The 23,387-nt window shown below is 41.3% G+C and overlaps 1 protein-coding gene across 12 annotated transcripts in view; it reads right to left on the minus strand.

Annotated features, from left to right (window-relative positions):
- Positions 1-486: 486 nt before the first annotated feature.
- Positions 487-23,387, minus strand: part of syne2a (spectrin repeat containing, nuclear envelope 2a) — an 86,447-nt gene continuing 63,546 nt past the window's right edge. For 11 of the 12 annotated variants that reach the window (XM_080513877.1, XM_080513882.1, XM_080513875.1 and 8 more), the window contains 24 exons: positions 23,042-23,189; positions 22,508-22,590; positions 21,143-21,374; positions 20,797-20,991; positions 18,418-18,519; positions 17,548-17,703; positions 15,400-15,558; positions 14,523-14,689; positions 10,777-10,939; positions 10,290-10,480; positions 9,929-10,079; positions 9,398-9,580; positions 8,900-9,037; positions 8,388-8,579; positions 7,116-7,401; positions 6,101-6,163; positions 4,945-5,060; positions 4,724-4,850; positions 4,101-4,303; positions 3,422-3,598; positions 3,148-3,276; positions 2,159-2,350; positions 1,980-2,068; positions 487-1,820 (listed from right to left, as the gene is read on the minus strand). In XM_080513877.1, coding sequence (XP_080370003.1) covers positions 1,613-1,820; positions 1,980-2,068; positions 2,159-2,350; positions 3,148-3,276; positions 3,422-3,598; positions 4,101-4,303; positions 4,724-4,850; positions 4,945-5,060; positions 6,101-6,163; positions 7,116-7,401; positions 8,388-8,579; positions 8,900-9,037; positions 9,398-9,580; positions 9,929-10,079; positions 10,290-10,480; positions 10,777-10,939; positions 14,523-14,689; positions 15,400-15,558; positions 17,548-17,703; positions 18,418-18,519; positions 20,797-20,991; positions 21,143-21,374; positions 22,508-22,590; positions 23,042-23,189 — 3,850 coding nt within the window. In that variant the 3' untranslated portion in view covers positions 487-1,612. The remainder of the gene's footprint in view (positions 1,821-1,979; positions 2,069-2,158; positions 2,351-3,147; positions 3,277-3,421; positions 3,599-4,100; positions 4,304-4,723; positions 4,851-4,944; positions 5,061-6,100; positions 6,164-7,115; positions 7,402-8,387; positions 8,580-8,899; positions 9,038-9,397; positions 9,581-9,928; positions 10,080-10,289; positions 10,481-10,776; positions 10,940-14,522; positions 14,690-15,399; positions 15,559-17,547; positions 17,704-18,417; positions 18,520-20,796; positions 20,992-21,142; positions 21,375-22,507; positions 22,591-23,041; positions 23,190-23,387) is intronic. The other variant, XM_080513881.1, reaches the window with a different exon arrangement.

Here is a 23,387-nt window from a genome sequence, read left to right on the forward strand (position 1 = left end):
CGTTGTGGCTGTTGTTAAGTCATTTATTATATTTTGACTGAAAATGGTTGTAAGATATGATCGCCATTTTACAATTAGGAATTTGTGGGATTCCACCCATTCAACGAGCTTCTGTACCAATTTATCTAATTAAGAGCCATGGGGTGCTGGAGACCCCAACTGACTCAGATCAGACAGATTACACCCTGATTATCCTCAAAGGCCTTCTTTGTGGGATATATAGAGAAAACCCATGTATACACATGAAAAACATGCAAACCCCACGCAGAAAGGCCTCGAAATGGACTTAACCCAGGTTATTGCAAATGGTTGCTTTTTATTCCAGCTGAGTCTTCCATGAAGTTTCACTTCAGGAATTTATTTGTAATTATTTGAACTAAAGCTGGAAATCTGAGCTGCAGTTACTTAAGTGTGTTCTGGTCCTAATGATTTAAACAGCTACTTGCCAGTGGACATAAACATAAAAAGGTCACAAACAATGAAGTAGAGACAATTATTATTTACTACCAAAACCTCTTGACCATAAATCCACCCTTTGAAGTTATAAATAAAGCATTATATTAAAACAATCTGTACATAAACATTCACCTAAATCTAACGTTTAAACAGTGCATCAGGAAATTTGGACTTTTCTGCTCACAATCTACTCAAAACTACAAAAATATGAATATGCACGTACAAAAATGACTTTTTCTTCTGTTGGCCTTTAACACAATACATTCAAATTCATCCAGTGTCTTTTGTTATAAAAATAGTGAGTTCAGTCTAACAGGCAAAAGGAAATGCTCATATAAAGTAAATAAATACAGGTGCATCTCAAAAAAACTAGAATTGAAAACGTCATTCATGTAATTCAGTCAAAGCTGTGAAACTTACATATACTTTTCCATTTATTCTACATAATTTGAACTAATTGATGGGTTTTTCATATTATATATATCTTTTTTTTTTTATTTTAGCTCATAAGTGTTGGAAATATTAAATACAGGGCATTGTCATTCCTATAATATAATGAGTGTAGAAATAACTGACAAATCAACATTTTAATGATATTCTAATTTTTTTTCTTCAAATGCACCTGTATTACGATGCAAATCTAAATAGTACAGAGCTCAGTGACAATGGTAATATGAATTAAAAAACAAAAAAATCTGAAGCAAAGTAGTGACTTTGTTAGTAGAAATTCACTAATGTAGCAGTAAAAACTAAATAGTGAGGTGCATGATAAATCAACACACTCTTATAATCCACTGCACTCAGCTGGAATACGTTAGCTGGTTCTCTTGTCATTCAATGACATAAAATTACTGACTGATCTTACCTGTTGCTGTATAGCTCTATATTAAAGACTAGAAAAAAATCATTTTTCAAATGTTTCAAGATGGTGTCCAGTGTTACTGGCTGGTTAATATAATGTGTTTTTTTTAACGAGAGACAAAATTAACTTAGCTGTGAGATCAACTCTTCAGAACCAAACACTTTGATACAATTTGTGGACTTTGGGAGATAAAAATCTGTGATATTTGTCAAAATATTATAGTGCAAGAAAAATCTGGCCCGTGTTTGTCTGAGTTTTCTGTACATTAAACTTTGTAGTCGACGGGTGGTGCATTCAGGTAGGCGGCGGCCCGTTGGTGTAGCGCAACATGGGGTAGAAGGAGCGGGCGAAGTTGTTGGTGACGGTACAGCTGGCGTCGTTCTCCGACATGGGAATCAGACAGGGGATGAGCAGCAGGAGCAGCAGGAGGAGGTGAAGGGGGAAGGCGGCGCGCAGCACCCGGTAGAAGAAGGATCGAGGTGGGGACGAGTCCCTCCTTTCTCTGCGCGACACATCAAGCACAGACAGGAAATTCAAATGGCAACAATCTCTGGGAGTGTCTGAAAAATATGCAGCCTTCACTGTGTGTGGCCATCGGCAAAGTCTAATTTAAAAACACCCACTGTATCAATAAAGGTCAAAATGTGTATTTGGTACGTACCTCTGAGGGGAAGAAGCCGTCTTTGAGTGTTCGGCCTCCTGAGAAGGATCTGCGGAGGTGTTTTGGACAGCTGATGCCGATTCACAATCCTGAACGAAGAGGAATTCATTCAGTTTGATCTTTTTCAATACAACATACAGTTAGAAAACAACACATTATTTTTTTTTTATAAAGTTCACCAGGCGCTGTTGCAGGGTGCTGAGGTCCTGGTCCACCTGTCTCAGGAGGAGCTTCAGCTTGGTGCCCGTCACGTGGAGCTTCTCCTGGGCCTCCTGGCCCTCCTCCCCTCCATCCTCGGGCTGGAGCTGAGACCACAGGGCCTGGAGTGAAGCCTGCTGGGTCTTCCGGCTCTGCAGCTCGTCCTGCAGCTCCTGGGGGTCCCAAACAACAAACATGGTGACCATCAGAGAAGAGATCAGTCATCGTTATAGTTTCGCTCCTCAGATGTGAGGGAATGCATCGAGTCTGACACACGCACACACGCACGCACGCACGCACGCACGCACGCACGCACGCACGCACACACACACACACACACACACACACACACACACACACACACACACACACACACACACACACACACACACACACACACACACACACACACACACACACACACACACACACACACACACACACACACACACACACACACACACACACACATAACTGCACTAAAGCTTCAGTTTTCAGTCTTGTCTCCATTTTATCATATCAAGTGCTGCATGGATGACGTACTTTACGTACAATTGGCAAAACAACGCTGTTTTGCCAATTGTACGTAAAGTACGTCATCCATGCAGCACACACATCACAGAGGACCACAGAACACATCAATTAGTGAGTTACATAAGTCCCGGGCAAATTCTACATATTTCATTCATTGTGTGTCTATGTATCTTAAAAAAAATCTGTTCAACTTGCTAGCTTTCATTCTTTTGGAACACAGCCGATCAGGAAAATCTAGAGGCCATTATAAATAAATAAATAAATACATAAACAAACAAACGAATGAATAAATAAATAAACAAACGTTTATGTTTTTCACTCATTTTCATGAAAGTTGTTCAGTTTGTCAATGTAAACTATTCTAACTGTATTTCTAACCTCTCCCACTAAACAACGTTGAACAGCCATTAAAGGTATGAAACAATCTTATCCTTACAGTGAGTGTGTTCCTGTGTTGCTGCAGAGCGGTGACAGTTGTGTCGGGGTGGCTGATGTCCACGGCGTAGCGTCTGCTGTCTGCATGCGCTAACCACAGCAGCAGAGAGTGGAGCGTTTCATGAAACTCCTGCATGGAGGAAGTCAACATCCATGAGTTACAACGTGGGCAACGTTTCCCCGTTGCTGAAATCTGACCAATACTTTTTTTTCCTGCCTGAATACAGAAAGCCCCCACTTGAAGCAGAATGAGTACAATGAATAGTCTTCGTCACCTGGCAGCGCACCAGCGTCTTCCTCAGACTGGTGTCCCACTGCTGGAGGCTGGTGCACGCTCTGCTCCAGTCTCTGTTCACACTTGTCAGCCTGTCCTGCAGCTCCGGAGCCTCATCGGTCCGCAGGTTGACTGACAGCATGACAGATTTGTAGCGTGTAAAACTCTTCTGCATCTCCTGCAAAAAGTAACACGCCAGCCTGATTTAAGACAGAACTTCTGGAAGGCCTCAGAAGCTTAACGGTTACAATGTGAGCAACGTTTGCTGGCCGTACAATGATTCATGCACTTCTACAATAATCGCTAAATAGTTTTATTATATTTTATGAGTGTGTGGGTTTTTGTGAAACCTAAATCTGGACATCTGGAGAATGCTTTATTGCTTAAGAGTAGGTCTGTAATTTCAGTTTTGATGCGTATCAAATAATTAACCCTAAAATGTAATAATTTTTAGCCTTTGGAACAACAATCCTACCATTCCCACCTGGAAGGCTGAGTCCAAACCACATAAGTGCAATGTTCCTATGTTGGATGTCGTAATATTTTTTTCAGTGAAATACAGTTTGGCTAAATTTGTTCAACTTTAATGTTGTGGTCTCTTCTGAGTTGACTCACGTTAGTTTAAGAGGTTGTCACAAACCTCCCTCGCTGAGTCGGCTATACATGGAATTAAATCTTACCTTCAGCTCTTTGGCTCTGGCCTCCATGTCCTGGATACTGGCTGCTGGGTCGGACTGCTGCAGGCGGTTCAGCCCCAGCGTCACGGTCTCTAACCAGGAAGTGATGTCATGGAGGTGAGCCTGGAGCGACGGAGGCTCCTGAGGGCTGTCTGGATGGATGTGGCCGGACTGAGCCTGGAGGAGCTCCCAGCGTTCAATCACACCTGAAAGCAAAACACAAACTCCAGACATGAACTGCTGTTTATAATGTATAATACGGCTCGACTACATGTCAGATAATGGTAATCGACTACAGCTGTATGCCGTTTACATGAAGATACGCGAGTATCCAGCTCATCAGATGGCATATACTGCTGCTATGATAACTGCATAAAGTGTTTCTCCTTTTAAGAGATAAAACTAAATTTTTTTTAATTTGTCAGGAAATGTTAGTCAGTTGGTCTGAAAAGTTTACTATATAATTTATATTTATGTATATTTTAAATAAATGTCTGCTAGTGAATAAGTAACTGACACACTGGTTCTTTTTGAGATTGTTGGATTTTCTACCAAACACTGCTTCTACTTGTCAGACTGAAGCAGAGTAACAGTAGTTGCAGACATGATGTCCGAGGTGCTCTCACCTGATTGTTTGTCTGATGCCGTCAGTCCCGTCAAACCAAAGTCCTCCGGCTGCTCCTCGTCATCCAGCATCAGCGAGAGTCTCTTAATGTTCTCGATGCTGCCGCTGCACTGCGACATGAGGCGCAGCTGCAAACACAACAAACAGAGTTGAAAAATGTGTTTACAACTTTTAATTCTCCACAGGAATTAACAGTGCTGGCGAGAGACATTTCAGACGTACGTAGCCTGGCTTCAGAGGAGTGCTGGTGAGTGTCAGCGGAGCTTCGGTCTGGCCGTCAGTTTCTCCAGATGGACGCCATCTTGGAGACTCGCGTACAACCATCGACCTGCTTGGGACTGGAACACAAACCCCCAAATTAGCTTGGTATGAGCCTGCTCATCACAAATGAATCCAAAACGTCCCACGTAGGTGTAAAATCTTCTAAACTCATGCTCTGATGACGAACCACCGATAGAAAAATCCAGGTTTTAAGTACAGAGTATTTATTCTTCTTCATGGGAGTTTTCATCTTCACTTACTGCTGCATCAGGCACATCACCGGAATCAGCTCAGTCTCATTTGTGGTAATCAGTGATGGAAACTCCCAAGATGCAGCATTTGGACTTTTATGCAGATTTAATTTCATCTTAAACAGCTCATAAATCAAACCAAGTAATAATGCCACCCAAGCACAAATCACCCTAACAAGAAAATAATGTTTTTTACGTTTCTGGGAAGCGACAAAGAAATTACAGCAAGACCCAAGCAGCTACGAACTTCAACACCTTCTCCTTTCAAATGAATGAATAACGTATGTCTTCCTGTTGAAATTACAGTAAAGAGCCTTTTTAAAACAGCCACTTGAAGTTACAGAAAGGTTCTGAGTGGTCTGCTAAAAGTGTTGCTTTCTATCAGTGTTACTCCAAAAACTACACTGCAGGTTTCAATACTGTGGCAAATCCTGCAAAAGAATACACACTACTCCAAAAGTCAGCGAAGGAGTGGAGAGCAATGCCAAGCAAAGGCAGATGAGGTGAAAATCCTTAAATAAATAAAACAGATGAAGAACATCAATAAACCATAAGTAAGTGCCATCAAAAACAAAGAATAAATGGGACTCAATTACCACAAAGAAGGTTTGATAAAAAAAAAAAAAAAAACCAGCTACAAAACAAAGTTTGCTTTTAACCAGTGATTGTGCTCAAAATAAACTGAAAGGGAGGATTTTTCCAAACCGCATGTGCAGAAGTGCAGCAACAGCTCAATGAGCAGTTAGATGAGGATGATGCATGAGCAAAGTTATGTACTTTAGCCGAAAGGTCGCAGAGAGCCGAGCATCGAGCGGCGCTTTAGGTGGATTTATTAAAGCAGAGGGTGAAGATGTTTCTGAGCCTACCCAGTGAGGAGGCTTGGAGGGCGTCCGGAGCATCGACAAACTCCTCCTGCCTCTCAGTTAACTCTGGGAGGAGAGAGTAGTCACATGGAGATGGCTGCAGTTTTACAAGTGTGTGTGTGTGCGTGTGTGTGTGTGCGTGTGTGTGTGTGTGTGTGTGTGTGTGTGTGTGTGTGTGTGTGTGTGTGTGTATGTGTGTCACTATGTAAAGTCGATGTTATAATTTGCGCCCATGAGAGAGAAATGATTGGATTTGATTTGCTTGTCTCACTAGAAATATCCATTAAGTATAATCAGTAAATTCAGAGATGATGACCAACTGGTTGTATAATTCATGGATGTTATGATTGAAAAAAGTTTTTAATTGTATTTTTTGAATTTTTTAATTGTGGATAGACATTACACAACATGATTTATGGATTTTAGTAGAAGGTAATTCATTTAATTTGCGTTGGCAGTGTGTTAGGAACCTATACAAATCATATATTGATATATGTTTAATGTCACTAAATTGTAATATGGTTCTGGTATTGTTTAATGCAGTTTTGTGGAGCACCATTTATTAAGGATACTATGACAGCTAATCTACCTTTGATTAACTTTTTTTCCCATGAGCAGTGGTTGTGTTAATGTCTCACAGCAAAACAAAATCCCTCATGCAAACCTGCTGACTGACAGGACTGTATTTCTGATGAGTTTGTAGGTTCTTCCTGAGCCAGTTTAGGTTTCCTCTCGCTCTTTTCTATACAATGAAACTGTTCCTCATGACGAGTTTATGTTGGCTGGTTGTAATGGAAACATGGTACTTTATATGTTGTAGGTTCACTTTGCAAAAAACCTAATGAATTAAACTTTAACTGACCAAAATATTATTTAATATTATCTTTAGTTTTTAATAGTTACATTGTAATTACTGTTTTACTGTAATATTCTGCCTCTCTTTCTCATGAAATAAATCCTATGTGGACTTTTTGGGGGACAGACAAACTTGTGGAGGAATCAGGCTTAATAAATGTACCTGAGAGTGCACAGAAATAAGCTCCTTCGTCTTCGTGGTCTTCCTCCTCATCATCCTCATGTGACGATGACCCTCCAACGTCTCCGGTGTGATCCCACTCCAGAGGCAGGGACTCCACGCTCATCGGCGTCTCACGTCCTGAACGCTCCAGAGGGGAGGCCAGCAGGTGAATGGGCGTGGCCGGGAGGCTTCCCAAGCCCCGCCCCAGCAGCGGCCGGCCAATCAGCTCCAAGCTTGACTCCAGAGAGAAGGTGGTACTTGAGAGCTCTGGATCTTCTTTAATTGTCTTTTGAAAAGAAGTGGAAAGCACTCAGTCTGAGTACAGCATTATAGCAGTCTCATTTGTACATTCAGTGGCTTCCTTGTGAAATACATAAATCATTTCAAAGATGTTTTCTTTATATATGAAGTTCTGAACAACCAAGCTCCACATCCAAGAGAGCTGTTAATACCATATCATCCCAGCACAGCATTTTGTTCTCAGACTGCTGGCTTATTAAAGTTATAACATGTATCAGGTTTAAAGGTTTAACACAATCTGTGGTTCCAGCATGAGGGTTTTCATTTTGCTTTTATAAAGTATATGGTTGCGGCTTTTTAATGTCACTACTTTCTTAGTTTGCTTATTGTTTTAAATTGCTAATGGGACTATAAATAATGCAACCTCTCTTTTATCTCTTCAAACAATCATATGTAAACTCTCTTCTAAGCTTCCTGAAGTTTTCTTCCCTCACTGTGACGCTACAGGCTCCTTATCTGTGGTTGCTGGTGCCATTAGCAGGCATTCTGTTAATCATTGATTTTTTTTACCCCACTCTGTTCTCTCTTTTTAAATGCCAGCCACACAAAACTGGTGTTTGATCCTGCTGGAGGTCTCATGCAGTTAACATAGTTCTTTTTCTTCTTTGTTCGACAAAGAGAGATATTTTCTGTTGTTCGATCTCTATTTGTCAGTGCTTGCCTATGCATGCCTATGCATTTAATTTAAGTTATTTTAGCATAAGGTGCCATGTCCTGTGTTGTAATCAATGCTGTAGAAATAAAAGCTATTGCAAAGTTGATATTTTCAGGCAGGAGTCTTTAAATAATCTTTTCTACGTGGTGGGTCTTAACTTCTAAATTCCTTTCCTAACCATCTTGGATCAGAATAAAACGCAAGAAAGTAGTTCAAATATGTCATGACTTCTACACAGCACAAGCAGGTGCGTGAACTTAGTTGGACACTGAATGTAATGTAATCCAGGAAGTGAAAATGTGCGTGATTCAGCTCACTGTGGGTTGACTGAGGCGTTGGTGGAAGCGGACCAGTCTGCTGAAAACCTCCTGGCAGTAGGAGTGCAGCTCCTCCAGCTCGTCCTCTATCAGCGCTGCGTCCTGCGGCGAGCTCTTCTGGATCAGACCCTCTCCAAACACTATCAGTCCGTCAATACGTTCCGTGTTCAGGGTGATCTCCTTCTGGAAACTCTGCAGGAAGAGGGTTGGATGGTTGAACAAACAGAGGCCGAGTGAGGGAAACCCAAAAGAAACAACATGTGCCTGCTAATGGTAACACAACAAGGATCCAGTAAGTGAACTGGAAGAGAAACCGCCACAGAAACTGAACGTTCTTAAGAAGCGAGTACTGTTATTCTCCCAGCTGAAATAGGTTTTTCCACAAGATATTTTAAGCTTAATAGGAAAATTATTATTTTACCACATTAAACCTTTCAAAAAGTGTTTGTTCAGTTAAATGAGACCGTGGATGGTTTCTATAAAGAAGTGTTTGTGTGGGAGCTGTGCCTCACATTGAGCTGCTGGATCTTCTGATGGACGTCACTCTCAGAAAAGTGTTCCACGTTGGTCAGCTGCAGGTCGAGCTGGGTCAGCCACACCAGCATGCTTTCCCTGAGGCCTTCAAACTCCTCCCTCTGGCCGGTGAAATGCTGTGAGGAAAAAAGATGACAGATTGATATTCAAGCAGTTTCTTTCTTTGCTTTAACGGTCAATTTAAAATAAAAAAAAGCAATAAAGTCACGAATAGCGAATCTCATCATACTGAATTTGTCACCAAGCATTTTAAAAGACAAAGTGAAGGCAGGATATCAGAATAAATTTAAAAAGAAAGAACTCCACCATTCATTTAACTATTTCAGATGTTAACACTTAACTACACTTAACTTTCTATGACTTTACTTTGTATGGAAACTGTAAAGTCATTAAAAGGGCCATTTAGCTTTTTCATTAGAGGTTTTTATTGATGCTGTAAAAGTCACTTCCTTCTCTGTGTCTGTCTCTTGCCATACCTTGAGCCTGCGGAGGATTGCAGCCACTCTGCGATGCAGGGCATCCCACCTTCTGTTGCCTTCATGGACCATGGCTCTGAGCTGGCTGGCCCGGTCAGTTCGGTTCTCTCGGGCCAGGCGACGGTACTGATTGTTCACCAGCTCCAGCTGAGTCAGTCGCTCGTGAACCTGCCTTTGGAAACCCTGAAGAGGAGAGAGAGAAACAACGACTGGTCAGTGAAAACCAAATACACTGACACCGAGCAGCAAAGTCACCAATTATCCAGACAAAAGTGCCTTTAGAGAAGGGAGGAATCCAAAACTAATAACTGATTACACAATTACTTTTTTAATACATGAATTATGCTGTACCAATTCTAAGAAAAAATATGAATAACAAACACATTTAAATAATAATTACATTGTCAAACAATATTTAATTCCCATGCAATAATGATTTTTGTGAGCTATTTAAGTGATCACTTTCCCACTGTTTTGGCTGTGCAAAAAAGAAACTAACAAGACATAGCTTCTGTCAAACTCACGACTGACCTCAAACTTCTTGAGCTCCTCTTTGGCGGCAGTAAAAAGGACGTCTGCAGAGTTGGGGTTGGCAGCGGTTCGCTCGGCCATCTTGAGCCAATCCTCGAAGCGGGAGTAGTCATTGAGGAATTTGCACCACAGTGTCCAAGTTTCTTCGATCCTGCAAGTAGAGACAAAGTTGAAGTTGCATCAAACAGTTAAAAAAAAAAATCTGAAAGAACATATAAAACAGATATAGAATGATTTTTAATGGGATGAGGATGAATCCCCCAAAATATTGGCACACAATATTTCAATTTGTGAGAGCTTGCTGAACAGGTCCTCCAGTAGAATAACAAATACCACCAGAAGAAGTTCTTGTCACTCCTACCTGAGCCTCCTGTCCAGAGCCATGGCACAGATGGTCCTCCAGCGCTGGTCTAGGCTGCGGCTCGTTTCCTGCAGGGAGTCGCTCTCCGCCTCGGTGCCACCGGCAGCATCTTCATCCCGCAGCAGAACATCGCACAGGTTGAGCACTGATGCGACGCCGTCCGTGTGCTGCTCGATGTCCCTCTGCAGATCCTTGACACACAGAAAGGCAGGCATTGCAGTCGTTCAGGAGATAACACACACCTCATGTCCTAAACATCAGCACACAGACACAGGACAGTGACGTGCAGTATGAGTCCTCCTCTCCCAAAATTAAACAAAGAACAGATGTGAATAATTAATGATAAACAGAGACAAAGAGTGAGAGGGAGTGACAGAGACGCAAAAAACAACAGCAACTAAATAGTTACATTAAAGAGCCTACTGAAAAAAACCTTCAAATATTTGTTTACTGTATTTAGGAGTAGAGAAGCTGAGCGTGTGTTTACCTGCTGCTCGGCCAGCCTCTTCTGGATCTCCTGCTCGTGACAGACGCTGTACGTGATGGGTCTGGAGAGCTCAGCCTCGATGCGGGAAAGCCATGAGCGGAGGTTACTCATGTTCTTGTCCAGCTGCTGCACCGTCACCAGAGTCTCCTTCAGCTTCTTCACCCTGAAGGCACACAGACACTCGCACTGCTTTATAAACTTTATGGAACTCGCTGAACATGGACCAAGCCACATTGAGGGGATGTGTCATGTATGTTAATATAATGTGTGTTCATTTACTGTTGGTATCAACAACAGGAAAAAGCTAAATTTGCAAACAAAATGGAAGAAGTTTGTAATAAATACACAAGAAAATTGAGTTGTTAACAAAAAATGACAAAAAGAGAGAGCAAGAAAGAAAGAAAGTTCAGGTATCTGCTAACCCAAAGCCCTCTCAGGTATCTCTTACAGGACCCTTCAAAGTCACCATAGCAACTGACCACACACACACACACACACACACACACACACACACACACACACACACACACACACACACACACACACACACACACACACACACACACGCACACACACACGCACACGCACACGCACACGCACACGCACACACACACACGCACACGCACACACACTGCGCCACATTGACTGGCGTCATAGCAACGCACAGGGACAATAAAAGCTCTTTTCGGAGGCTTAAAAGCCTGAAGTGTGCCCCATTTGGAAGTTTGAGTTAATTTCCCCATTTGATCCTTCCTTTGCTGTCGAGGTCCAGCGGAGCCTGTCAGGGCCGAGAGGGAGACGCTCTCCACTAAAATAATAAGCTCTGAAAAAACAGCCATGAGTGGAAGCGCCGAGCTTCAGACTGCATGAAAAGATCCCAGCAGATGTCGGACATTCAGGCGGCTTTAGATGAGAGAGTGTGTGAACGAGTGAGGTGCTTTAAATCTGTTCAAATGAAACCTGCTTTAATCTTTAGTCCTCCTTTGTAAAATCCACAGTATTCAGGACAACCGTTTATAGTGGACTCTTCATGACACTTGAAAATACATATATATATATTTTCAAGACTAAATATTTTTAATCTTAGTTAATGTTTTTCATCCTAAGGTGATTCTGTGATACATAAGCTGAGCTGTGTGGGTCAGTCTGATGATGCTTTATAATCTGGATACCTGATGCATCAAAGAAAAAGAAAAATATGAAAGAAAGCACAACAAAAGAGTTGACAGAAAGCTATATTCCAGCTAACATATCACAGCTGCTATCGATACAGTCGACCTTTACTATTAACCGACAGTGGGACAGCTTACATGGATTACCAGCCGCTGAAGGTGCTCGTCACACAGTAAACAAAAATTCTGTGGAATTGTAGCCAATCAGACAATGGCTTGAACAACAAGTTAATTTAAAACACTGCCCAACAATACGGGATTTTAATAAAATTCTAATACAAATTGTAATTCCGGCCTCAAATAATTATGAAATGCAATACGTTTTTTTTACTGGATTTCAAGAAATTATTCCCTATATGCCCTTACGAGTACTACTAAGAACTTGGCTAATCTAATGAAAGAAACAAATCTACATATACTATATGAGCCACTGTAAAATGTTCCACCTTGAGATGAATCCTCATCATGCTATAATTATAACGTCATGCATCCACTGACTATGTTTAGTTTTTCTTGGACTATAGATTTGGTTATATTAAAGATTGCTCTCCACTACAAATACCAAAAATACAACACTCCTACTTGATCAAAATTCACAATTCTTTAGTTTTATATGTATGAATGTCGTATGTTGTTTTTGAAAAGCTGGATTTAAAAACAAGAAACTGAAGAATAGTGTCGTGGGATTGTTGTTGTATTTTGTACCACAAAGTTGGTGCCTCAAGCCAAGAAACCATAAATACTTGCAAGCCTCAGAGCGGGGGATAATGGATAGAATGGCGAAGGGTAATGTACTGTACAGAGGGAGCCTGTATGTGCTGCTGATGTGGCTTCATGTTTATGGCCGTGTAATCCAGACATAATACTCTCAGTATAAATCCTGTCCAGAAAATACTCCGCTGCTCTGCACACACAAACTATCCCAGTCAACTAATGAGTCTCCTTTCTCCCTTTCACTCCCTCCCCACCTCTGACAGGCTAACAAAGGCCAGCAGCTTCATGCGGAGGCCAAACAAAGGCACAAAACCCGGTCAGGGGTGCCGGCTCAGGACGAGGACAAGCGGAGAGTGGACGGAGAAAAACCAAGCAGAAAAGAGCCGGAGGATGAGGGAGGATATACGGTCGGTGGACGGAGATAAAGTACAGCGGACCACAGGAGGGCTCCGCATTACATAGGAGCTTAACTCCACCTGACATTTACTGTTTTCACTGTCATTACATCACTCTGTGAATTCTATTACTTTTGACATCAAATTCAGTTTGCATTAAAATATTCTAACAAAAATGTTTGGCCTTTTTTGGACAGTATGCATCAGCTTTACTATTATTGGTTAAACTTAAAAGATAAAGTGATGATTGACGTGAATGCAGCTTAAAACTAACATTGCAGCAATGTATAAACATACATGATTTTCCTTCAGAGGTCTAGCAGGCATTTTGCTTTTAAAAAGCTCCACAATAATTTTTTTAAATGCAACTCCTGTAAAATTGTGCTTAATTCAGCTTCCAAGCCAATTTACATCACTGCTTTCGGTGAGAACGGAACCTTACTGCCACCATTAATATGTTATTAGAGATTTGGTAGCCCACTCACAGTGATGATAATCATCAAGAATTTGTTGACCTTATGTGGACTCAAGCATTTTCAAGAGTGCACACCAACTTCCCGAGAGACAAATGAAGCAGTGAGAGGACCTCACATTAAGAAGTGAGAGTAATACATACCGGCACTCCCATTGAATACTCAACCCACCCAACCATCTCTCCTTCATAAGTCCGCCTTCTGACAGGCCTCATCGGGAGGGGTAGTCAATGTAGAGTTGGGGACATATGGCGTTGTCTGAGACTTAAGCACAGTTTTTTCCTCTGATATTGGTGGGGGTAGGCTGGGTGACTGAAGTCTGTATGTTCTGCTCTTTATCATGACTGCCCATCTGTCATAGGAGGGTTGTTGGGGGGGGGGTCTCTGTAGTCTCTAGCCGTGGCTTAACCTCTACAGTCTGTACATTAGAGGCTGTGTATTCCTGACAGCTGCGGAGCATAGCTAATGCAACAGCAGGTGGATGGAGACGAAGCTACTGTTTAATTACGGGGGTCCAGTTAAAGCCTTTTAGTCTTCAATTATGTTTTTTACAGTCCAGCAGTTAGGCTGTGAAAGGTGCTCGAGCAGGGCAATAATGATGTGAAATTGGTGTGTGTTGTACTCAGCAAATCTTAATTATCTGTGAACTATGTACACACACACACACACACACACACACACACACACACACACACACACACACACACACACACACACACACACACACACACACACACACACACACACACACACACACACACACACACACACACACACACACACACACACACACACACACACACACACACACACACACACACACTGTTACTGTCATACTGTCATTCTTACTGTCATAACGCCACCTGACAAGCTGGTCTTTGAAAATAATTAACCAAAATGCATAAAGACATAATTAGTCATTTGCTCGAGTGATTGAAGCGTGTCGTCTTTTTCCAATGTGCAGCCTCAGTGAAAGCTGTGGAGGCTCTCACCTGGCTTCGATGTGGCAGAAGAGGCTGTGCCAGTGCTGGTTGACATCTTGCAAGGAGCCGCGAACCTGCGTCTGCTTTGCCTCGTCGCTGGCTAACAGCAGCTGCTCCCCCAGGTGCTTCAGGTGGCTCTTGTTCTCGCTGAACAAGTTGATTTCCTCCATGCAGTCCTGTGAACATGTTACGAAGGATTATGCAGGATTATGTAGTTTTTCCAGAGAATTAGATGTTATATGTTTTCGTTTCGGTGCCTTGTTCATTTCTGGAGAAGCAGTAAATGTTACAGCCCACTCATCTCCCATTTTGGGCGACATCTCAACAAAGACATGAATTGGATGAAAAGTGAGCAAGTGGAATACTGTAGCTTGAAATTACTGGTGAAACACATGACAATGGGATTTCAGATGAGTTCATCATAACCTCAGATAGAAAAATGATTTATTCAACTTTCATTTTGATGATTTCTTTACTGTTCAGCATTATCTCTAGCCAAAAGGGCTAAACGGCTATTTTCTAAAGTCACCTCACAGTCCAATTCATTGATCCTAAAACATACACTTATGTTGCCTGTCATATATAATGTAGAAGGTTTGCAGGGTTGTTGTGTATGAACAAAAGACATGCAGCCCGTCTTTTCCAGGCCACCATCTGTTATTAACAGCATAATGCATATTGATCATGTATGGATTCTAATCACACCTACATAAGGGCTCTCAGTTCACTGACCGATGGATGAATATACCGTTATTCATAAGAAAAGATTTTTCAAGAGCAATTCTCATGGAGGTATGTCTATGCATAGGGGCGGAGAATTTCACCACAGGGTTTTTTTTTTGTGATCACATGTTGATTCAAAAGCTGGAAGACAACAACCTCGTACCTTTTTCAGTTTCTCCACCATTTCCTCGATGCTCAGATCTCCACTGTGGCAGACCTTGTTCTCCATCTGAGTCAACCAATCGCAAAACTCTTTGTTCTTGTCGTTGAAGATAGTCCAGGCATTCAGCCGGTCTGCGATTTCTTGCCTGCGCAATGAAACCTAGGAGGGAGTAATAAGGGAAAAGGGACATTTAGCATCTTTGCATATTGTTGTATACTTTGATGGCTGTGAAACGTTCCTAAAAACAATTACTAGAAATACATGAACAGTTGCCTTGCAAATAATTAACGATGAGAGGCAAAAGAAATCACAAGTCTGGAATTCGTAACCAAATAAAACACATTCAGGTCCTACAAATATGTCCTATTTTCAAAGAATAGTTTGGCCAATTTTTTTACCGAGTTGCGACCAGTGTTTGCAGAGAAAGATTCTGTTCTGTGTGAAAACAAACACCATAAAAAATGGATGACAATGATTTCAATGAATAGCAGCTCAGTTTGAAACGGGATTGCTCATAATGATGCTCTCTGTGGTATGCATCCAGAAAAGACTGTGACCCACATACACTATATTACACAATGCAGTATGTGCAGGCTCTCAGCTTATTTAGGCAACGGGTTAATACAACTAGATACGTCATAAAGGGTTTTTGTATCCTAAAGAACAATAAATGTAGATGTTCCATAGAGTGGCAGATGTCCTGATACAACAAAGTGTGTTTTCTTTTGTTGAAATGAATCATTGTGGGTTTTTAATCGCTATCGAAATCATTCATCCACTGAATTGAAAGAAATCCCTACGAGACTCAAGCTATTGGACAAAATTAACAAGGTCCATTTTACTAATGACAGCTTACTGCCATGAAAACACCCCATTAAACAGCTGAGGGGGAGCTGCTGATCTTTTTGAGGTTAAAGGGCTTAGCATGCCCACAGGGCATGTTAAAATCAACTATGTTTTATTGCACACTGCCATTTATTTCATTTAAATGAGCCCTGCCTTGGTTTTAATGTACTAAAGCTGCTGGGCCTTGAGGACTGTGGAAAATTTAAGGTGCATTGTCAGCTGCAGTCACTCCGAGAGGACTTTGTGATGTCCAGGGAACAATAGAGTCCGTCCCCTGGATCCCCGCAGCCCAGCCAAGCCATCTGCTCATTGAAACCATTCCAGTGGCTTCCCCCACCTACAACCTGTTAACCATGCAGCAGGAACTCCAGTGGCTCAGATCCATAGCTCCCGGCCATGTCAGGCATGAATAAACATCTAAACTCTTTGGTGTGATCTCAAAGATCTGGGTTGATTTTGGTGTTGGTTTTGTTGTGACTGAGTGAAATCCTATATCTACATAGCAAACACGGATGTATTTTATTGATAAATTCAGGCATAAACTGTTTCAGTTGTTTGGGACAAATTGAAGAGGAAGCGGTTTTTCATGCCGATCATATAAACAATGTGTAAACAGCACATCCTGGCTGCTGCAACTACTCTTGTGAATCCCAGTAAGCCCTGCCAAGACAGGAGCAGGTGGGAGCAGCGACTCTGACTCACTAGAGACCCAATTACAGACCAAATTACCCCACAACCCTCATAACGGACAAAACCATCCATAGCATGTTTCAACCGTTGTTCTCTCATGAACAAGAGCACATTTGTGTTTAGGCTTAACTGACTTAACTGTAGGAATTTGAGCCTATGGAGTGGAGCTACTTTCACTAATAACAAAGAAACTCGGAGCGTTTCAGTGAGCAGTTCAAAGCATTCATATGAACTGCAAACAAGGAAAATGTTGAGCGATGTGAGAAAATAAGTTGATTTGACCTGTACAAACACATTGCTCCCAAGTTAATAAGAAAATTTAGTTTTCCCTCAATGAACGTGCACATGCTTTTCTCAAATCAATGTGCGTGTGTGTGTGTGTGTGTGTGTGTGTGTGTGTGTGTGTGTATGTAAAGGCTTTGTCCTGCTGGTCAGCGCCAAGATACCACCAGTAGCAACTTTTCCCTCCTTCTTTCCCTCTCCCTCCCCCCAAAGCCTCTGTCTCCACCTGCCCCATCTGCAACTCCCCCACTCTATGATAATCATATTTTAAGACTTCTCTCTCGATTCAGATGTACTGAGACGTATTAAAAGAGGAATTTCTGTGCTCACCTTCATGCAGAGTTCTTCCCATTGGCCGTGGAGTTGCTCCAGCTGCTGCTCCAGCAGAGCCGAGTCACTGGCCGCGACATACTGTGACAGGTCCGTCTTCATGGTGGCCAGTTCCCTCAACCCACCGGACAGACGCTGCAGGGAGAGCTCCGTCTCCTGCATAACACACACATACATGCACAGCTCAGCACGCAGTCGAAACGCCGGCCACAAGTTGCGTGTTCACACTTCTCTGCCTGCTTTCTCGCTTGTGTTCACAGTGACCATCCAGATTAAAGGGCTGTGGACGGGACAGGGGGAGGGTAGAAGGGGTAAAAAAAATAAAAAAAAAGGGGGAGGGGAGTGAAAGCATCGGGGTATTAAATAAGGGAAAGGGGGGGGGGGGGGGGGGGGGGGCAAACCCGGAGGCTCTCAAATGGGATGGAGGAAGTTAAAAATGTCACTATATTACCCCTCTACACTGCGAGGAGAGGGGAAACTCTGGACATTTCTCACACAGGTTTTCTTCCATCAGGCTCTGATGATTGACTGGGACTCATGTTGTGTCACTGTCACCCATTTGAACATATTAACTTTCAATATTCTATTAACAATGCATTATTTAAGAATAAGTTAGTCTCTGGAGGGTAATCATATTTTTTTTTTTATTATTTTACTACAATCTGCAGCTTTTATTCAATCATGGTTTGTAAAATCTCACTAAGTCATCACAACCTGTGTTGTAGACCTGGTGGGATTTTACATTGAATACTGCTTCGGCCACAATCACTTTCAAACCCGGGTTCGTTCCCCGCTCTCATGGTCCAGAGACAAACCGACGTGCCCATCAGGGTAAATAGAAAACTGCACCTTGGAGTATCTTTGAATCACCTGTATATACGACTCTTCCTGAGATTCGTCTGGTTTCTTCAACATCAGCTCACTCAGGTCAGACGCAATGTTGTTTATTCCATCCTGGCATGTGGACCACATCTAAAGAGACAGTAGGACACAAAAAGAGGAGGTCTCGGGGGTTTGTTTCAAACTCACATGTGCATGCAGCATCGACTCAACCTTGGGAAATATCTCAATTCAAAACACAAACGCTAAGAATAACTTAATATCTTGTATTATATAAGGCTTATCATACTGATCTGTTTCATTTATGGTGTTGATTTATATGCTTGTGACAGATTGTGTTTGCATTATTTGTGCAATGTTTTATTGTCTTGATACACTTGATACTGTGGCTGTAATGGTTTGCGTTGGTCTGTTCTCCAGTCTGCTTGTGAACCATTTGTAAGGTTTTTCTATCATAATGTGTGTATTTCGCTTTCATGTGAGCTTCTTAGAGACTTGTCCATTAGTTTTTTGTTAGGCATTTAAAAGATATGAATAAAGGTTTTTCAAATGTCAGACATGAAGTAAATTTGTTTCTATTATTAAAATCAGTTAATTGGTTTCTGCAGATAGGATTTAATTAATTTAGAGTTTCCAAATATCACTTATTAACTCTATTTTCCTTCTTTCGATTTGTTTCCATTTCCCCTTGGATGCAAAGAACAGTGTGTTGTAAAGGGGAGCAAATGTCCTTTGTTTTAAATATCATGAACATTGATTTTGATGATTAAATGTAGAACATTTATTTCAACAATTTTGTAATTTTGTAATTCACACAAACAATAAATGTACTTTTTTTTTTTGTATCTGGTTTCATTTTCTGTTTCTGAAAATGACCATAACACTTCATTCATTGACATCAAATACTGATGCTATCATAACTGTATAGCCGGGTGCTAAAATACTGCAAAATATCTAATATCTATATTCTGGATTACAGGAGAAACTAAAGCCAGCAGTAAACTATTTAAAATGCATGTGAAGCAATGCAACACATTGCTGCTTTATAGTACATGGTGATAGAAACATTCTCCTGCTGGTTGTTACTTCAACTGGTGTTTATGCAATCCTGTGTGATCTTTGACATGTTGCTCAGAGGGATTTCCCTTTCCCCACGTGGTTCCTGTTAAGCTTAAAGGGGTTAACACAACTTTCACTGACCCCCGTGCTCATCAAAACAATCTGTATGTCATAATCAACCACAGCTCACAAGGCAGCAAAGGCCACCTAAAATTCAGACCAACGTTGATGCACAGCTCGGATCAAAAACAAATCAGGAGGATTGAACCAAAATGTCATCCACACCATTTGGAGTATGAACCCTTTAATCAGTATTAGTCCAAAACGATGCAGATGCATGTTTCCTTCTCTACAAACAGGGTATTAAATAGAGATTTAACATATTTCATGTGTGTCGAAAAGATATTAATGCCACTTTTTTATTACTGGTATTTGGTCAGCTGGGGTTGAACAGCACGGCAGTGAAGGAATGAAAGGGGCAGACGTTGGTAACCAGCTGTCTCTGGATGTAGATCATGAAGAGATTTGAGCCGCGCTTTGATCCCCCTTGGCGGGAGCTCAATGCTGGGCCTGCACACCAACGGTCGTGTGCGTGTGTGTGTGTGTGTGTGTGTGTGTGTGTGTGTGTGTGTGTGTGTGTGTGTGTGTGTGTGTGTGTGTGTGTGTGTGTGTGTGTGTGTGTGTGTGTGTGTGTATATGGGATCAGATCCTGGATATGGGTCATGCAAAGCAGATTCTTCATACTGTTACAGTAATTCATGCTCTTATTTCAGGCTTTGTAATTTCAAAGAGGTGGCCCTCTACAGGCTAAAATATGGTTGAATTACTTAAATATAATGTTTATTCAGATGTTCATATGTTTATTCAGATGTTCATAGACGTCCTTTCCATCTCAGCCAACATCATAATACCTGACATGAAACAAAAACGTATTTTGATTCAGCTGCATATAAACTACAACTAACTTGCTTCTGGACAATGAAAGAAAATAAAACTATACTACGTCACTTTTAGAGTTAAAACAAGACCAGCAAACTATTGCTTTTATATTGAAAATGTCCCAAAGCCTTACCTTTCCCTGTATGCAGATATGACTGATATTAAGATTAAATCATTGCATTTTGACACTAAATTGGCAGATTTGTATTAAGTTTAGTGACGTTTTATTGCCTATACTGTTGAAACCATTTAGTTTTTTTAGGCTTTTATTGTCCAGTGGTGAAATGAATGTGTCAGTACTTATACAGAGAAGTGTACAGTAAACCACACAAGATGATTCTAATGATGTGTGAATACAGCTGATATAACAGTTACCACCAAACATGAAAATAAGGACGAAGGGAGTCTTACCTGTACAGTTGCGTTAACATGGTCTCTCCTTTTTCTCATCTGGGAGCTTTGCTCCCAGGCCTCCTCGATGGCCCGAAGCTCTGACTGCAGGCGACTCTGACAATCCGACTCTGTCATGGCTTCACACAAGTGTTTACCAGCCTCCAGCGTTTGAGTGTACACAGGATAGTGCAGATCGAGACACTCGTTCACATGCTGAGGAAAAAAAAAATATATAGGAAACATGGGGCTTGTGTTGAGCATCTTCACTTAATTCCAATATATTTCACACACTTTCAAGTCATTATTGAAGGGAAAAAAAGCTAATAACATTAGTTACTGAACTTTCTCATGCAGACACACTGACCTGGTAATCATTCGAAGAACCCAAAAGTTGATGCAGTGGAAATACAGAGGTTCCAGGAGGAGGCAAAACAGAGTCAATGTCCATGAGCAGCTTCCACAGACATTTTGAGCCCCGACGGTAGATCCTCCACTGACGCAGCTGTTCCTTTATCGACACCCAGTTGTGGTCAGCCAATGCAACGCAGTTGCACCAGCTCTCCTTCATATGAGCCACTTGCTTCAGGAGGTTAAATCTATACAAGCAGCAACACAAATAAATGTAATGTATGAGTTTTGGGAGAGGACACGTGTGTGCTATCAGTCAGCTTTTAAGAGGAAACATTTTTGAACTAATTCCATTTTCTCTGTGTGCTTTGGTTTACTTCACCCAATCCAGATGTGGCTGTAAGTTACTAATGACTTTCGGCAAGTTATCATGTTTGGCCTCCTGTGAGTCTTGTTTTTTCTTCTTCTCAACCAACAACATTAAATTGAAAGAAATACTAACATTTAGGGAAAAACGTTTGTGCTAATTATTGGGATAGGTGGTATATATGTAGTACTTCATGATTGCCCCCTTTGCCAATAGCTCTGGATGTCTGCATGCTGTGTGTTAACTGTGAGCCATCCACATCCACGACAGTCCTTCAAACTGACCACTGTCAGCCCCGATCGGTTACAGCTAACCTCTGACCCTAACTCAGAAGAAGCTATTAGAAGTTGTACCAATGGATAACAAATTTAAAACATTCTTGACACATAACAATGGATAACATAGGGATCCAGGGTTTGCTACAGCTGGACTTCATCAGATATACTTTCCATGAAAAAAATGGGCACATAAATTTGTACAAGCAATAAAACAAAAGGGCAAAGTTACAAACAACCTCTTTTATGGCTGATTCAAAGGCAAGTCTTAATGCTCCCAGCAGGATTTTAGGACTGTTTCACAGCTGTGAGAAGCCGTGTGGCGTTGCTGTGGTTGTTTTACATGCGCAAGTGTATCACAGCAGAAAGGGAAGCAACAGGGAAACCTCAAATCTAATTAATGTCTTTATTGACAGAGAGGGTGACGCAAACTAGAGACCTCAAACCAACTCCTCATGGTTAGTCAGAATGTGACCACAAGCTCTGCCAGAGATGAACATTTTCTTATAAAAATTTATGGGTAAAACAGTTTTATCAGTCTGCAAATGATAAGATCAAAGTTGCAAAATATGATCTTTTTTCCAGGGGCGAACATAAACTATATCAAAGCGTAAGGACGTCACTTTGATGCCAGTATTCGGCAGTATATCAGCAGTTTCCTGTCAAAGCACCACATATTGAATATATTCAACTGTTTTTTTCTGAAACATTTGACGATTTCTTTTCCACCATGGATTACCTTTCCTCTCCTGTTTCCTTGACTGCGTCACGTTCAAGTCCCTGCAAAAGCTGATGTCCGACAATGACGTCAGCCTGAAGCCTCTGATTGAAACAGGAAGATTGTGAAAAAAAAGACGATTCGTACATAACCCATTTTTTTTTTTTATAATGAATTGTGTTGCACAACATTAGTATGTACTTTAATGTGAGTGAGTTTGACATTTTGTGTTGTACAAGGTGTATCACTTCACAATTTAAAACAAATTGTACTTCATCAAAACTGTACAATTATGGAGTTAGATTACATTAATTAATAATTAGATTCGTCAAAATTGGAAATTTTGTAGACAATCTATATTCTCATGGTCACAGTTTAGGATATGCATAAACAGCTGTACTGTTGCGAGTATGTGAAATTATTGTACAGTATTTTCTTAAATAATACAAATAGGTGAGAACTTTACTGGGAAAAAACAAAGGATGAGTTCCTGAAGTCATTTGTTTGAGCTTTTCAGATGAATCTCACTCTCAGGAGTCCTCTCAAGTATCGTACCTGATGCGTGGCCATCTTCTCCTGGAGGCTTGAATAACTTGAAGATTTACCGCACACTGAGTCCTGCTCCAGCTTCTCCTGGATTGATTTCAAGTTTTTACTCTTCTCCTGAAAGTTCTGGGAATGTTGACGTTCGGCTTGCAACTCTCTGACAAGACAATGCAGCACATCAACATTTAGGAAGCAAAACGTATGTCAGAAAACTGCATTAATCTGAATTATTGCATCACATTCTTATACACAATTTCATGATGTTGAATTTAATTCCTATCCTCTGATTTTGCACTTGCATGAATGTTACATGTAGCTACTGTATGTGATTCCTTATCCAATCAGCCTGCACAAT

The sequence above is a fragment of the Blennius ocellaris genome, assembly GCF_963422515.1.
Source record: "Blennius ocellaris genome assembly, chromosome: 18".
Classification (NCBI taxonomy): Eukaryota; Metazoa; Chordata; class Actinopteri; order Blenniiformes; family Blenniidae; genus Blennius; species Blennius ocellaris.